Source organism: Pseudopipra pipra, chromosome W, assembly GCF_036250125.1.
Source record: "Pseudopipra pipra isolate bDixPip1 chromosome W, bDixPip1.hap1, whole genome shotgun sequence".
Lineage (NCBI taxonomy): Eukaryota > Metazoa > Chordata > Aves > Passeriformes > Pipridae > Pseudopipra > Pseudopipra pipra.
In genome coordinates this window covers 13040105-13056108 of record NC_087580.1, presented here as the reverse complement: position 1 = coordinate 13056108, position 16004 = coordinate 13040105, and the positions used below count along the sequence as shown (strand labels likewise).

Genomic DNA, 16004 nt, shown 5'->3' with positions numbered 1-16004 from the left:
ACTCCCCACACTTGTAGGGCCTCTCCCCGGTGTGGATGCGCCGCTGGGTAATGAGGTGGGAGGTGCAGCAGAAGGGCCTCTCATCAGTGTGTGTCCACTGGTGCTTATGGAGATCTGACCTGGTGTGAAACCTCTTCCCACATTCTCACACTTCTAGGGACGTTACCCGGTATGGATGAGCTGGTCTCTGCAGAGGTGGGACTTCTGCCTGAGACTTTTCCTGCATTCCCCACAAGTGTAAGGCTCGTTCCCCACTGTGGATGCACTTGTGTCGGATCAGGTTGGAGATCTGCCTGAAGCTCTTTGCACATTCCCCACATGGGTAGGGGCGTTCCCCAGTGTGGATGTGCTGGTGTCAGAGCAGGTGGGAGCTCTTCCTGAAGCTCTTCCCACACTCCAAGCACCTGAAGCGCTTCTCCCTGCTGGGAGGCTGCTCAGGGACCACCAGGTCCGAGCTCTGGCTCAAGCTCTGGCCGCCTTCCTGGCACAGGCTGGGTCTTTCCTCCTCACAGCACCCTGGGCTGGCTTTGGAGCCCCTCCTGCGGGAGGATCTCCGGCCCTTTTCCTCCCCGCTGCCTTCCTGCGCCGGGGAGCCCTTCAAAACGGCCTCTCCCACCAGGGTCTCATGGGGGGATTTGTCCTCCGGGCTCTCCGTCCTCAGCTCGGGGCCTGGGGTAGGAAGCAAGGACAGGGAGGGGATTTGCCTCCGGCCCACAGGGAAGGCCAAGGACATCCCCCCAACTCCGGCCCCGGCAGGACGGCGGCGCCAGCGGGGTTGTCCTGCAGCCGGGGCCATGCTCGGCTGACAGAGCCAGCACAACACCCGCCCAAAGGGGCACTGACTGCCTCCTCACCTGCCTGGGGGGCCCAAGGCATCTTCCTCTTCCTCGCAGCCTCCTCCTCCATCCGCCCAAGCTTTGGGAAGGACAAATCCTGATGGGGGGGAAACAAGAGCTGAGCAAGTTGGCTTGGGGGTTCCTCCTGCCCAAGTTCATCTCTAGAACTCAGTGGGCATCCTGTGACCATAAAAACCTCCAAAACACCAAGATTCAGCCCAGAAAAACTGAAACCACCAAGATTCAGGCAAAAATCCCTTTCAGAAATAGCAAGCAGTGCAGGAGGAGCCTCCCAAGCAGCAGTTGCAGGGCAGCAGGGACCGACTTGAGCTGCCTTTGGTGCCCAGGAACTCCCCACACACAGCCCCTCTCCTGCCCCGAGGGACCAGCAGAACAGGGGGAGCCCAAAGGACTGGACTGGAGGAATTGAACAGACATTTTGGGGCCATTTGATGGACATTTTGCAGGGGTGGTGCACAGACTAAGGGAAGGAGACCTGTGTGTTCTAGCAAAGAATGGGAAGGGGGTGGTGGGGGGTGAAGTTGTATTGAGTCATGTGGGGCCTGGGCATGATGGGACTGGTGTGGAATAAGGGCCAGAATGTGCTGCTTTGGGCCGGGGTGGAGTTAATTTTCTTTGCAGGGGCTGCTGTGGGGCTGGGGTTGGGCTTGTGCTGAGCACAGGCTTGAGAACACAGAGGTGGTTTGGTTAGTGCTGAGCCTCCCCAGAGCCAAGGCCTTTCCTGCCCCTGGCACAGACACACTGGGGAGTGGCTGGGGGTGGGGGGGAGGTTGGGAGGGGACACAGCTGGGACAGGTTTAGAGGGATGGAGATCGTTTTCCCAAGTCCCCATTCCATGGGATAGGGCCCTGCTCTCCTGGAGGTGCTGAACACCTGCCCAACCGTGGGAAGCAGGGAATGAATCCCCTGTTTTGTTTTGCTCCTGCGTGCAGCTTCTGCTTGTCCTTATTAAAGTGTCTTTCTCTCAACCCACGAGTTTTCCAGGTTTTCCCCTCCCAGTTCTCTCCAGGGTCCTGCTGGTGGGGGAGTGAGGAGCGGCCGGGAGGGGCTTGGGGGCTGCATGGGGTGAAACCACAACAGCCTTTTTTGGTGTCCAGGGTGGGGCTGGGAGTGTTGGAGATAGCCACAGATGTGTCTGGGATGTGCTGCTGAAATTTGCAGCTGCTGGTGCTGTCTGGGGCTCCTGGCTGTGTGTCAGAGTCTGGGGCTCCTTGGTGGCTGCAACTCCGTGTGAACTCGAGCTGAAGGGCCTGTGACCTGTGGGTGAGTCCAGGCTGGAGCAGAGACCCCCCTGCAGCCCGGGGAGGAGCCCACACTGGAGCAGATTTGCTGGCAGGACTTGTGACCCTGTGGGGGATCCACACTGGAGCAGCCTGTTCCTGAGGGACTGACCCCATGGAAGGGATCCACACTGGAACAGCCTGTTCCTGAGGGACTGATCCCATGGAAGGACCCACACTGGAACAGCCTGTTCCTAGGGACTGATCCCATGGAAGGGACTGACACTGGAACAGCCTGTTCCTGAGGGACTGATCCCATGGAAGGGACTGACACTGGAACAGCCTGTTCCTGAGGGAGTGATCCCATGGAACGGACCCACACTGGAACAGCCTGTTCCTGAGGGACTGACCCCATGGAAAGACCCACACTGGAACAGCCTGTTCCTGAGGGACTGATCCCATTGCAAGGACTCAGGTTGAAGAAGTCCATGGAGGACTGTCTCCTGTGGGAGGGAGCCAGGCTGGATGGAGCAGGGGAAGGACTCCTCTCCCTGAGGTTGAAGCAGCAGCACAAACATGGGATGAACTGACCATATCCCCCATTCCCATCTCCCTGGGCCACCGGGGTGGGGGGGGAAAGGGAGGAAATCAGGGATGAAGTGAAACCCGATGGTTTTGTAGGATTTGATTTCCTTCCCGTTCTCCTGCTCTGATTCGATTGGTCACAAATTCAGTCATTTCCCCAGGTCATGTCTCTCGTGCCCATGACAGCGGCGGATGAGTGACCTCTCCCTGCCCTTATCCCAACCTGCCAGCCTTTCCTTCTGTGTTCTGTGCCCTGCCCGGATGAGGAGGGCAGTGAGGGAGCGGCTTTGGTGGCCCCGGGCCCCCAGGCAGGGCCAGCCCAGCCCAGGAATCCTTGCAAGAATTCCATGGGGCTCCCTCGGAACCGCCAGCGCACGGCGGGTCCGGCTGCGCGGGCAGGCGGCCCCAGAAATACCAACTGGGCCCAACAGGACAGGGCGAGGGGGCAGGGGGTGCTGGGGGGGAAATCTCCTTCCTCCGAGCTGGCAGGGAGAGGAGGAGGGAGAACCTGGTGCCGAGTAAAGGGGAGAGGAGGAGGGATGAGGCTGGAGCTGTGGAAGGCGCTGGAGGCGGCCGGGGGGCAGCCGGGACTTGGCTTTCCACATCTGTGCGGGAAAAGGAAGCCAGTCCCTGGTTTCTGGGGTTGTCCCCCCTCGCAGTTTGTTGGGTTTAACACCAAAGTGCAGCAAAGCCCCGCCCCAGGGCACGGCCGGTCCCGGACACAGCCCCGGCGGGCGGGCGGGCGGAAGCCATGATGGTGGAAGGTGCGGCTGCGCTGGGGGAGATTGCGGGGCCTGCGGGAGAGCGGGGCTCTGGGGATCCCCTCGGGGGCTGCGGGGAGCGCGGCTGCGGGTGGAAAGGCTGGAGGGCTCGGGAGGGTTTAGCCAAGGGGTTCGGGGGTTCCCGAGGGTCAGAGCGCAGGCCTGGAACCAGCGAGCGGAGGGGGGAACTTTGCTAACGCCCTGGCTGCACTGCGCAGGCGCCGGCGGAGTCCTCAAGAGGGAACATCAACTCCCATGAGGCTCTGCGCGACCCGCCATTACCCCTCCCGCCACAGCGCCCCCTGCCGGCCCGGCGGACCGACCCCAGGGAAAGGGGATCTTAATGCCCCCTCGAACCCCAGAGACCCCCAACACTCAGCACACAGAGACCTCACAGGGAAGGGGTCCCGGGGTCCCCTAAAGCCCAGCAGTGGGGTTCAGGGGATCTCCCAGCCCTCAGGGGAGAGGTCCTGGGGGTGCCCCCAAAAGTGCGGGGGGGTGACGGACCACATCCGGGTAAGGGGATCCCAGTGCCCCCAGTATATCCCAGTGACCCTCAGTACGGCCCAGTAACCCCCTCAGTGACCAGCCAGTGTGTCCAAGTGACTTCCCACTGCCCCCCAGTATGGCCCAGTCATCCTGCAGTGAGCACCCAGTAACCCCCAGTATGGCCCAGAAACCTCCCAGTGTCCCCCCGTGTGTCCTGGTAATGCCCCAGTAACCCCCCAGTCCCTCCCAGTGCCCCCTGCTTCCCCCCAGTGTGTCCCAGTATCCCCCAGTAATCCCCCAGTGCCCTGCAAAGCCCCCCAACTGTCCCCAAGGTGTCCCCAGACGCCCTTGGCCTTTCTGTGAGTGTGGGGGGGAGAGGGGACGTTTTTGTGCTCAGAGGGTCCATGGGGGGCTCCTGGGGTGAGATGGAGGGTTGGGGACATCAGGGATGGAGTTTGGGGACAGTGGGGAGGAGTTTGGGGACAGTGGGGAGGAGTTTGGGGACAGTGGAATTGGGGTTGTCAAGGGGGGAATTGGGGCCATGGGGAGGCCCTGGGGAAAATGGAGACACCGGGGGGGTCTTTGGGGTGTTAAGGAGGGAACTGGGGACACAAAGAGGGTCTTGGGGACACCAGGGGGGGTCTCAGGACTCACCTACTGGTGGTGCTGCCCATCCTCTCCCCCCCCAGGCCCATTTAACCCCCTCAAATGTCCCCCAACCCCCCTTTTCCATTTAATCCTCTCCCCCTACAGATCCATTTCACCCCCCAATGCCCTCAAGACCTTTTAACTCCTCCAAATGTACCCAAAGCCCGCCAAAACCCCAAAATTCCCATCCAACACCCCAAGATCCCCCCAAATCTCCCCCAGCTCCCCCCTCAAATCCCTTCCAACCTCCCCCAAGAGGGGTCACCCAGCACCCTGGGACAGGAACACAGTGGGCTGTACAGGGGGCACTGGGCTGTACTGGGAGGGCACTGGGGGGTCCTCAGGTGTCCCACGACAACATGGCCCAGCTCCAGGAGAGATCTGGGGAGCAGTGAGGAGCTACTGGTCTGTCCTGGTCTGTACTGGTCTGTCCAGGTCTAAATCCCCGGTCCCCAAAGCCCCTCCCCAGCTCCCCCAGGACCCTCCCACACCCCAAAGCTCCCCAGGCCCCCCCAGGCCCCTGACTTGGTCCTGCTGCCCCTTGAGCATCTGCAGCTGCTGCAGAACCAGGCATTTCATCAGCAAATGTGCAGGTGACCCCAAGCTGGGGGTGTGTTGATGTGCTGGAAGGCAGGAGGGCTCTGCAGAGGGACCTGGCCAAGCTGGATCCATGGGCAGAACAGGATCAGACATATTCTGTCATCCTGGGACAGGGTTCAGGGTATCATAAACCAAGTGCCAGACAAGTCACAGTCTTCCCCTAAACACAAAGATGAGAAGAAGAGCAGTAAGTCTCCGGAGAAGCCAGAGAAGAAGCCTCTGGAAAAACATGGCAGCCACAAGAGTCTTCAGCGGGAAGGGGAAGTTGCAGAAGGCTCAGTCAGAAGCCAGGATGCCGGAGTGCCCTGCTTGGACTTCCACGTCACGCGTCGTGAAAAGGTGTTTAGGAGGATCCTGAAGAGCAAGAAGCTGCCACCACCAAAGCAGGTAAAAGCCTGCAAGGCTCAGATGCTGAACTTGCCGTGGTCTGGGGCCCTGGAACAGTGTGCCCCCCAGGTGATAAGAACACAGATCCTTGTCAAGGCCACTGATGATGTTCCACAATAGCTCCGCAGTATCTCTGTGGATGGGGAGGTCCTCAGCCTCCCTCAGATGTGTGGAAAGTGGGAGTGCTCTGTGTCCAAGCATCCCATCTGTTCAGAGAGTTTCTCAGTCTGGAAATCATTAAAAATGGTCCCAGGGCAGGGCAGCTCCCAGGCATTGTTCTCTTCACTGAGTCACTTGGGAGAGGTTTCTCTCTTGGTCCCACTGTAGGTCCTGCCTCTGCTCTGGAGCCTGCTGACCCACTGGGCATAAAAAAGCACTTGTACTCTGTATAAATCAAAAACTCCACTGCCAAAAGCTCAGGGCCTTTAGGGAAGGAGTGTGAGAATGAAGGTGACAGGAGTATAAACAGGCTTTTCTCTTTGGTTTTAGATTCTGGACTCTCTGGGACTGGGTCCCTTAGGGCCTCCCATTCCCCCTGGCTCTCTTTTCTCTGTGGTCCCCTACCCAGAGGAGGACAGAGTCCCCACAGCAACAGAAGACCTCAGACACTTCATCCTTGTTGAACCTGAGGGTGCTGCTGCAGAAGATGATGTGGTGGGTATTCCTTTTGTGCCTTCAGTGAGGGTGCCAGGGCAGGGGACAGGTTGGATGGAAAAGGGTCACCATAGAGGGGCAGTGAAGATGTGATGGGGCCCCATGTCTGCAGGCATCCTTTCCACCAGGGATGAGAGAAAAGAGACGGCTCTGCTGGAGGCACAGAGCAGTTCTGTAAGACAACAGGAAAAAAATGGCTTAAACCCATCAACCCAAGGGTCCTTGGTGGGGAGAGAGTCCTGGGTAAGGAGGGGTGTCCGAGGCAAGACAAAGGCCAATAAGGAAGACCAAGTCCATGGGCACTGGTGATTATTTATTCTCTCTCCTGTTGGCTAACAAATCCCCCATTCTGCTTTCCAGGAGGGGGGTGTCTCAGGGCAGGTCTCACCTCTCTCTCTCTTTTTTCTCTCCCCTTATGCCAAGGCCCCAGAGGCAGAGGCACAGGACCACTTGAAGGAGGGGAAAGCCACGAGCAGACACAAGTCTAGCAAGGAAAAGCCAAACTCCCCCCAGAGCCCGAAAAGTCTCCAGGATCACTCCCCAGAAACACCCCGAAGTTCACCTGAGCCAATGAAAAGCCGACTGCAGAGTGACTCAACCCTCGAGAGACCTGCCAGGTGAGCTGCAGGGGAGGAGGTGATGCCTGTGCTTCACGCTCATCTTGCCAAACGAGGTCCATCGTCCTCAGCTCCGCAGCGACCCTCTGCCAGTGCCTCCATGGGATGGCGAGTGCACAGCCCTCCTCCTTATCTCCTTTGCCCCTTAGCAGTGTCTGAAGCTTCCCTTTTAACTGCCAGGCTGAGAAGGTTCCGGTGGATCGTTCCTGCCCACGGCAAGGTGGAACTGAAGATCCGCTTCAGCCCCACAGTGCCAGGGCAGTTTGACCAGCTGAGGAACTTTGAGATCCTGGGCTCAAAGCGCCTGTACCAGTTGCCCTGCAGTGCCACTGCCCTGTACCCCAGCATCAGCCAGAACCCACGGTAAGGCTGGGCCACAGGAGCATCCCACACTGCACCCCCGACCTGGGAGCCAGGGCTGCCCCTTGTGACCTTCTGGCTGGGGCAGATGGTGCTGCCTGAGTCACCCAGCATCCCTTCCTCTGCTGGGAGCTGGGAGGCTGAACTGGTACCTCAGCCACCGAGAAGGGTGATGGCTTTCTGACTAGATTTCCTGCTTGCAGCATCTCAGAGCTCCTCATTCCCCATTTTTTCTCTGCCCAGGCTGGTGTTTCCTCGCTGGAGGAAGAGCAAGGAGAAGGAGGACATCATCTCGAAGGAATATGTCATGAGCATGAAGCAGTTCCACTTTGGACCGCTGCTTTGTGGCAAGTCAGGAGAGTGGTATGTGCTCCCTGCTCCCAAGTGAGCATCCCTGTGTGCTGCCTGTACAGACTGAGATGTCGGGAGGGGATCTCCAGGGCCTTGTGCTCTCCTGGACACACTTGCAGACACACTGTCCCAGTGGCACAATGCAGGGCAGTCCCAGGCAGAGACCTGGCAGACACATGGGCTTGAGGGAGCACAGATGTGTGAGTGTGAGCAGATAACAGGCAAATGAGCCTTGGAGGAGCTGCTTTGCCAGCCTGGTGGGTGCCCTGGTGTCCAGAGCCACCAGAGCTGCTGCTGCCAGCCCGAAGGTGACTTGGGGCAACCTGTGTCCCCTCCACATCTCAGCTCCACCCCTTAGGAAATGAACTTTATGGTGCTTTTTCAAGTGCTTTGAGCTCGACAGGTAGACAAACAAGCAAGTATTCTCTAGATGGTTTTGTAAACCTTTCATTAATCTCTAATAGTGAGATTTTGTGATTTGACCTGCCAATATGTGTGAGTCAGAGGGGAACCTACAGCAGGAATTGCGTTTTCCTGAGATTCCATTGCATCCACAGTGCTGGAAAAAGTCTACCTAAAAATGTTGTCATTGTAGCTGTTGGCATATTTCTGTTTTTAATGTCACTCTTCTTTTTATTTTTTTAATAATATTTGAAGTTAAGGTCTTGTCTCCATGGGAGCTCTGGAAGGCCAGGCTGATGGATGGTCTGGGATTTCTGTTTGCCTCTTTGGCCCTTTCACTCCAAATTCAATTGCACACCTCAGGGAAGGGTCATTTGTTATCTTTCACATTCCCCTTGGGAACTGATGCTTTTGATTTCTTTCCCTCAGACTTTTGAGCTAACCCACAGTAGTCTGACGACTTTTCTAAAAGAGATAAGCAAAACTCTTTTGCAAACATCTTTTCCAAAGCCTTTCTCTATCTCTGCAGGGAAGGCACCCCAAGAAAGAAGGGGAAAGAACCCTTGTGCCTGGTGTATTGTTGTTTTTCCAGGCACTTTTGAATTTAAATTGTGTGAAACACTTATGAAATGGCCTGTGCATCGTCACGCTTCTGGGGTGCAGGCACCAGGTATAGGGGCAGCGTCAAAGCAAGGCAAGGATGAGCACACAGACCGTGCCTTGTGCCCCTGACAGGGATCCTTTTTCTTCCCCTGCTTGTTAGACCATGGTCTTCCAGTGCCACCTCCTGCTGCCAGCACACAGTGCTTTCCTCGGTGTGTGGTGAGGGCAACAGTCTCCTCTGCAGCCTTTTCCCCTTCTCTGGACAGGTACAAGGCACAGAACTGCCCCGGCAACAGCGAAAAGTTAACCATCCTCAACGACTCCCCCATGGAGGCAGAGGTGCATTTCTCCTTTGAGAACGACAGCAAAGGAGAGACGTTCCTTTTGGACCCTCCCAGCATGAGGCTGCAGCCCAAAGAGAAGAAGGTAGGAGGTGAGCAGGTAGGGCAGGCACCGCAGAAGTGCCGTTCCTCCTGCTCACAGAGGGCTCTTTGTATTTCTGTTTGTGGGGACGGGTTCAGAAGCTGAGTGTTTGGGCGTACCCGACTTCTGCTGGCCTCCTGGAAGACAGTCTCGTCTGCTGGATCAAGGACAACCCAGAGCCAGCGGTCTTCCGACTGTGCTGCCAAGGGGTGCAAGTGAAGCTGAGGGTCAGCCCCCAGGAGCTGCATTTCAACAAGATACTTCTGCACAGGTCAGTCATCCCACGGCTGAGGGCACTCCAAGGCTCGTGACAAAGAGAAGAGGTTTGACTCTGGTTCCAGAGGCTCAGATGGAGCTGCTTTGAGCCGCATTCAGTGGCCAGGCTGGTGTGACCACCCAGCACTGACGCTGAGTGTCTTCCTGTCTCTGCAGGACTGACACCCAGACCCTGGTCCTGAGAAATGACAGCCCACTGCCCATGGCATGGCATCTGAGTGGGCTGGACGACCTTGGAGATGAGTTCTCTGCATCGCAAGGCAGGGGCATCGTTGGGCCCCGCACAGACTTTGAAGTGAAGCTGGATTTCAAGGCCGAGAAGATTGGCATCACAAATAAGATGATCCGACTAGAGGTGAGAGGGGCTTGGGCCTGCCTGGCAGAGCAGGGCAGAGCAAGCAGCCATGTGCTCTTAGGGACAGAGTCAGGGAGAGCTGCACCTGACAGACACGGGGGTGCTGTGGCCCCAACTTCTGCCTCTGTCCTGGGTTGCCCGGGTGCCCAGGCTCTGCATCCGGAGCCTGTAGCACAGCCACCTTGCTGCTGTGCAGGCTTGAAGGCTGTTGTTTGGTTGTACAGACCAGCATTTGCTCTGCACCCTTTCTGGGATTTTGCTCCCTGTGGTTTAGAGGCTGCATTTCAGCAAACATGCGAGGTGATTGACGAGGAGGGCGCTAATTGTCAATGCCACCTGCTCTGGGACACCTCGCATTTCTTGTGGTTGTGTTTACAGCCCTGGCCCTCTCAAGGGTGCTTTAGCAGCACCATTCCCTGCTGTGGGAGTGCAAAATTGGGCTGATAAGGTTTCCTACTGCAGCAGAATCCTGCCGGGGCAGCCTGTGAGATGAACAGGTTAAGAAAACTTGGGAGTCTCCAAACACTTGTCAAGCCAGGGAGGCCGTGGGGGAAGCAGCTGGCAGAGACAAGGACTTAGAGGCTGTCTTCCAAAAGAATGGTCTAAGCAGTGTTTGTTTCTTGCTGCCTCAGGTTTCAGATACAGAAAACATCCTGGGCATTGTTCAAGCTGAAACCATCAAAGTCTCTGTGGAGGTCTACGATGTTAATCTGAGCATCAACATCCCTGAAGGTCAGTGGATGCCTCCCAGACAACACAGTCCGGGTGCATTTTACTACCTTGGCAGGTGGGCAACCAAAGCCCTTGGGAGGGGGTGGCATAGCAGGCAAGGGTGGCACAGATCCATAAAGCACAGACCTTGCAAGCTGCGTGAAGTAAAGCACTGTCAGGGCACCAACAGCCTTGAGTCTCTCCCTTCTGAACTTGGAAATGTGCAGCTTCACGTGCAGATTGCATTTGGTGCTTTGAAACAACAGTCATCTGAACAGGCAGTTGGCTCAGGTCTCTTGCTCTTCTTCTTCACAGCTGTCAGAGCGAATCACATAAAGTTTGGGGAGTGTGCAGTCGGGGAGCTCTGCGACAAGACCTTCACAGTCACCAACCGCAGCAAGGAGGAGGTGATGCGGTTTGAGTGGCTGCTGGCAGATGCCCCGTTCCAGTTCTCCCCCAAGGTGAGCTGGGACAGCCCTGCCTTTCTCAGTGGCTCAGGCCCTTTCCTGGTGTTCCTGGGAGCTGGCAGGGAGTCACCACATACCAGTGAGAGCCCGTTCCAGTGCCATGCAGGAGATGCAATCCCTGTCTTTGCTGAGGCAGGGCTGTCAGCCCAGCAGAAAAGGCTCCGCGTTCTGGGAGGTGGCACCTTCTGTTCATATTTTGCTCTGTCAAATCTCACATAAATCCTTACTGAGGTGCTGATTCCCAGCACAGCTGCTTGCCATATCAGTCCCTTTTGCTGTCAGTGCTGCCCTTGCCAGTGATTCCAGTTTGGTCTTGACTCTCTGGTTCTCCCTAGGTGGGACACCTCCAGCCTGGCTGTGCCAAGGATATCAGAGTGACCTTGAAATCCAAGGTCCCGGTCACCATCAAAAGGCACTCTGTGAACTGTATGGTGGACAAGATCAAATACCAGCTGCCACCAGAGGAGGTTTGCGACTGGGACGACAGAATGGGCACTGAGAAGTGGGAGGATACCACCGAGAGACTCCTGGGAGCCCGCTGGCCTTTGAAGCGGAGGGTAAGAAGCACAGCAGCAAAAGCTCACTGAGCTGCTGCAAAAGGACCTGCCGACAGCAGCAGAGCACCAGCGCTGCTGGCAGAGCAGCTCCTGCCTCCCCTGGGCATTGGCTCCAGCCGGGAGGTTCACCAGCAGTGCCTTTTGGGGAGAGGCGGATGCGCAGTGAGCGGGTGGGCTCACACCACAGGGGGAAGCCTTTGGGCAAGAGACCTTTATCCACACGCAAACTGCCGGTCTGTGCCACGAGCCGAGTGTTGCAGCCCGTGTTGAGTGGGAGGTCACGTTTGATTTTATCCCATTTGACAGTCTCTTCATCTGATTTGGTGCCTTGTCACCCACAAGGAGTTAATTCCACTGCATTCTGTCTCTTGTTCCGAAGGGGAGAGCAGCACAAGTGCTCTTGTGCGTACACCAGTGAGCTCTGAGCTCTGCCTACACCGACACCAGAGATTTTGGTTGTGGCCTCTGTATTGTGGGGGATATCTCATTATGGAGCAGCCCAGGCCCTGTGTGATAGTACGCAGGAGTCTGGAGAAGCATCATCTCCAGAAAGTCTTGCTTTTTCTGTCATTATTGCCAAACACACTTATCTTGGTGAAGGTTCTTTCTGAGTTTCTGAATCATTGTGAGTCCTGTAAACCCAACTTCCCCATCAGGGCATCAGCAGTTGGAGACTTTCCCAGTGAGATCATTCACATCCCAAAATGCCCACAGCCAGCTCCCACCCCACATGTGCCATCTGGAGAGCACTTTCTCCTAAGACAAGAAGGAAAAAGTTCTTTCTAGGACTAGTCAGTCTTGGGCTTCTCCATCCACAGGGCTCCAGCAGGGGAACTTAATCCTAATGTTGAGACCTGCTGGATTTATAGGGGACCAGGGAAAAGGTCAGAGGCTCTACAGGGTTGAAGCACAGGGACTGACAGCTGGCCATAGTCCCCAGGGGTGTATTAATAGCCGTGGTGGTGACTGCTTTGATCAGTGGGTAGAAACCAATACTGTAGTACACCAGTCCAATTTTGTCATCTTTCCAGGCAAAGAAACCTGAATGTCCTTTCTATGCGGCCAAGTTTGGAGGCCCAAAGGTTTCCCTGCTCAGCCTGGCTTTCTGGGCTCTGCTCAGTGATTCTTCCCTCCTCTGCCTGCAGGTGGTCAAGGCAGTCCCGGAACCACCTCACACCATCGTGGAGAGGAGCAGCCACGAGGTCGAGCTTTTCCTCAGTGCTCGGGTTGACTACGCCGAGTTCAAACTGGACACGGTCGAGGTTCAACTGAAGCAGACTGAGCTCTTCCAGACAGAGATAAGCACGTGAGTGCTGGGCACCGTGTTGGCCCTTTCCTCCTAAACTTCCAGACTTTGAAATACTTTGTTTGGGCCACCCAGGGTAGCAATTCTGAACGTGGCAGAGTTGCCTGGGGAAGGTGGTACCAGGAGTCCACCAGACAGTGTTACTTTAGTACTTGCTTTTTATTCCTCCTCCTCCTTGTTTTTCAGTTTCCGGATGTCCAATACAGGGAATGTAGCCCTGAAATACTGCTGGGAGGAGAATCTGGAGGAGGAAATACCATCAAAGAGTTCTGGGAGGCCGTTCTTGTCCACTCAGACACGTAAGTGTTTGGCTCTGGGTGGTGCCTGGGCCATTTCAGTTGATAGCTGAGGGCCTGGGGAGAAGACCCTACCACTTCACCCCAAAACATTAATTGTTTTTTCATCCCTGTCCACTTCCCAGCTGCAGCTGGAGAGTTTTCTCCTTACCCTCTCTCTGCCTTTTAGCCCCTCCTGTTCTTGCTCTGCCGCTTGTGCTCTGCACAGGAGCTGACCTGGGCTCCAGGGACAGCCATGTGCTGGGTCAGGACTGGGAAGGGGGGCATCAGGGCACCTCTTTGGGAAGTCTCTGAGACTGGGAAGAACAAGGGTGGAACAAGTGAGCTGCCCTGCAGCCGCTGTCTGGATGCAGTTCCCCACTCCAGGGCAAATGCAAAGTCACTGTCTAAAACCAAGCCTCCTGCCCCGGCACGGGAGTGTGTGCTGCAGGCAGAGACCCTGCTCCCAGCTGCTCTGTCTCCTGCTGAAAGTACTTGGCCAGAGGCACTCCAAGTGCATTCCAGCTCTCTTCTATCCACCTGCAGCAGGAGGCAGACTTGTTGGGAACAAAGGATTTTGTCTTTGAAAGATGTCTTCTTCCCTCCTGCAGGTGATTTCTTGTCCTCTACTGCTGAGGATCTCTGGGAAAGGAATCGTGCAAGGCTGGTGCAGCAGGCATTGCCGCTCGAGTCAACTCAGCCCCAGCCAACTCAGCCCCAGCCAAGTCTGCACCTTAGCTCCTCCCTGGAATTCTCTCCAACTCCCGTCAAGTACCCACCACTGTTCTCCATCGAGCCCCACTGCGGTACCATCCCTGCTGGCCAGAATCAGATTTTCCGTGTGAAATTCTTCCCGACGCGTGTGGGGGAATTTAAGGCCGAAATACTGTGCAGGTAGGAAATGTCCATGTGCTTTCCAATCCATGCTCCTGGTGGGTATCACAGGATGGGCCATTGGGTGCACCCTCCCTGCTCAAGCAGGGTCATCCCAGAGCACATGGCACAGGATTGTGTCCAGAGGGTTCTGGAATACCTGCAGTGAGGGAGACTCCACACCCTCTCTGGACAACCTGTCACCTGCACAGGAAAGAAGTTCTTCCCCATGTTCAGGTGGAAGGTGTTTTGCATCAGGTTCTGCCCATTGCCTCTTGTCCTGTTGATGGGCAGCACCAAGCAGAGCCTGCTCCATCCTCTGACACCCTCCCTTCAGTCCCTCTGACTGGGGTGGGTGAGCGTGCAGCCCTGGGGACAGCCAGCCCCAGAGAGGCAGCAGGAACACACAGCATACAGGAGCACAGAGAGATGATCATCTGGCCAAGGCCAGATGTCTGTGGAGATGTCTGTGGATCTGTGTGGAGACAATGGGAAAAGACACTGTATGAAACACTAAGCTCCTGCAGAGCTGCAAAATCTGGAATGGGAGATCCAGAACGGCTGTCAAGGGGCCAGCCAGTCCCTAGCTATGCTTCCTTATGGGGCAAGCACAACCTCCTTCTCCACCTGGAACCCCGTGTGCTGCAGTTGGTCCCCAGGCCCATAACTGGTTGTGATTCTGCCCTTCCACCTCTGCTGCCTCCATGGCAGGCAGTGCAGTTCTGTTTCATTTGCTGCTCGCTGCTTGCCTGGAGAGAGGATGTGACACTGTGTGCTCTGTGAGGAGACAGGCGAGCGGCTGGCTGGCTGGAAATGTTCATCTGGCTAATACCAGTCCCTTTCTTCCTAGACTTCTTAACCTGAAGCCATCTCAGAAGAGCCCACGGGTGTTTGTGATGGGGAAAGGCTGTTTGCTGAAGGCTGATCTGAAATGCTCTACATCACTGCAAAAAGGTGAAACCCAGAGCAGCAAACCCAAGAAGAAGGTGCAGCGGTCAGCAAAACTAGAGTGACACCATTTGTGTCATGGCTTCTCCTGCTCGTGGTTTCCCAGCCTTCAGCAGAGACCTCCCCAGCTACTCTTCAAGCCCCAACACCCATCTCTACCTCATCTGTGTACTACCTAATAAACTGTGTCTCAACGCACGACTTTTCTCACTGTTACTCTTCCAGTTCTCTCCCACCTCCCCGGGAGGGGAGTGAGCAGGTGTCTGTGTGGTGCTTGGTTGGGAGCTGGGGCTCAGCCATCTCCAGGAAAGCAGCTGTGATCAGACATCACCCCCATTGCTCCACAGGCTGCTCTGCTCTCTTAGGAATTCCCATTCCTCGGCCTTTGTGTCATGGGTGGGGTAGTGAAGTGTCCCTTTGGTCACACCAGGAACTCTGCACGACTAATGTGGGAGCAGCACTGACTGTACCAAGAACTCCAGTTGCTTGGCTAAAGGCTGGGGTGAGCATCTGCAGCTGCTGCAGAACCAGGCATTCCATCAGCAAATGTGCAGCTGACACCAAGCTGGGGGTGTGCTGATGTGCTGGAAGGCAGGAGGGCTCTGCAGAGGGACCTGGCCAAGCTGGATCCATGGGCTGATTGCAAGGGGATGAGGGTCAAGCAGGCCAAGGGCCGGGTCCTGCCCTTTGGCCACAAGAAGCCCCGTCAGCCCCCCGGGCTGGGGCCAGAGTGGCTGGAGAGCAGGCAGGCAGAAAGGGAGCTGGGAGTGGGGATGGACAGGAAGCTGAAGAGGAGGCAGAGTGTGGCCAGGTGGCCAAGAGGGCCACTGGATGGTGGCCTGGCTGAGGAAGAGTGTGGCAGCAGGAGCAGGGAAGGGATTGTTGGGCTGGAGTGAGCGCTGGTGAGGCCACCCCTGGAGTGCTGTGTCCAGCTCTGGGCCCCTGAGTTGAGGAAGGCCCTGGAGGGGCTGGAGCAGGAGCAGAGAAGAGCAGCGAGGCTGGGGAAGGGAGTGGAGCACAAGTGGTGTGAGGAGAGGCTGGGAGTGACTGAGATCATTCTGGGAGTGACTGGAACCATAGCAGGGGTGAAGGGGAGCAACTGGAACCATGATGGGGGCAACTGGGATCCTACTGGGAGCAGTTGGGCCCCTACTGGGGTCCTACTGGGGTCATACTGGGAGTGACTGCAATAATACTGGGAGTGTGTGAGAGGGACTGCAGCCATACTGGGGATGAGTGGGATCAAACTGGCTTCCTACTGGACGTGTCTGGAAGTTAC

General features: G+C 56.5%; 3 protein-coding genes and 1 long non-coding RNA gene across 4 annotated transcripts in view; 2 read left to right on the top strand and 2 right to left on the bottom strand.

Moving 5' to 3' along the window:
• Nucleotides 1–16004, bottom strand: part of LOC135404849 (hydrocephalus-inducing protein-like) — a 102782-nt gene that overhangs the window by 41610 nt on the left and 45168 nt on the right. The gene's annotated exons all lie outside the window — the stretch shown is intronic.
• LOC135406110 (zinc finger protein 660-like) lies at nucleotides 356–930 on the bottom strand. The gene is made up of 2 exons (XM_064640658.1): nucleotides 855–930; nucleotides 356–669 (listed from the first exon to the last, which is right to left on the bottom strand). The coding sequence occupies exons 1-2, from the start codon at nucleotides 904–906 to the stop codon at nucleotides 356–358; spliced, it is 366 nt and encodes a 121-aa protein (XP_064496728.1). The 5' UTR covers nucleotides 907–930.
• LOC135406164 (uncharacterized) lies at nucleotides 5321–6935 on the top strand. Its single transcript, XR_010426184.1, has 3 exons — nucleotides 5321–5547; nucleotides 6037–6201; nucleotides 6625–6935. It is a non-coding gene; the product is annotated as an uncharacterized LOC135406164 (long non-coding RNA).
• Nucleotides 6998–14923, top strand: LOC135406303 (hydrocephalus-inducing protein-like). Its single transcript, XM_064640720.1, has 11 exons — nucleotides 6998–7181; nucleotides 8801–8960; nucleotides 9056–9228; nucleotides 9390–9588; nucleotides 10221–10379; nucleotides 10527–10760; nucleotides 11102–11323; nucleotides 12325–12629; nucleotides 12816–12928; nucleotides 13516–13798; nucleotides 14628–14923. The coding sequence occupies exons 2-11, from the start codon at nucleotides 8862–8864 to the stop codon at nucleotides 14788–14790; spliced, it is 1950 nt and encodes a 649-aa protein (XP_064496790.1). The 5' UTR covers nucleotides 6998–7181; nucleotides 8801–8861; the 3' UTR covers nucleotides 14791–14923.

Excerpts from the sequence above, each read along its gene's own strand:
- LOC135406110 (XM_064640658.1), bottom strand. The coding sequence starts at position 906 with ATGGAGGAGGAGGCTGCGAGGAAGAGGAAGATGCCTTGGGCCCCCCAG. Across the intron at positions 670-854 it reads GCCTTGGGCCCCCCAGGCAG|GCCCCGAGCTGAGGACGGAG; the intron begins GTGAGGAGGCAG and ends TTCCTACCCCAG.
- LOC135406303 (XM_064640720.1), top strand. The coding sequence starts at position 8,862 with ATGGAGGCAGAGGTGCATTTCTCCTTTGAGAACGACAGCAAAGGAGAG. Across the intron at positions 8,961-9,055 it reads TGCAGCCCAAAGAGAAGAAG|AAGCTGAGTGTTTGGGCGTA; the intron begins GTAGGAGGTGAG and ends GGACGGGTTCAG. Across the intron at positions 10,380-10,526 it reads TTTACTACCTTGGCAGGTGG|CTTCACGTGCAGATTGCATT; the intron begins GCAACCAAAGCC and ends GGAAATGTGCAG.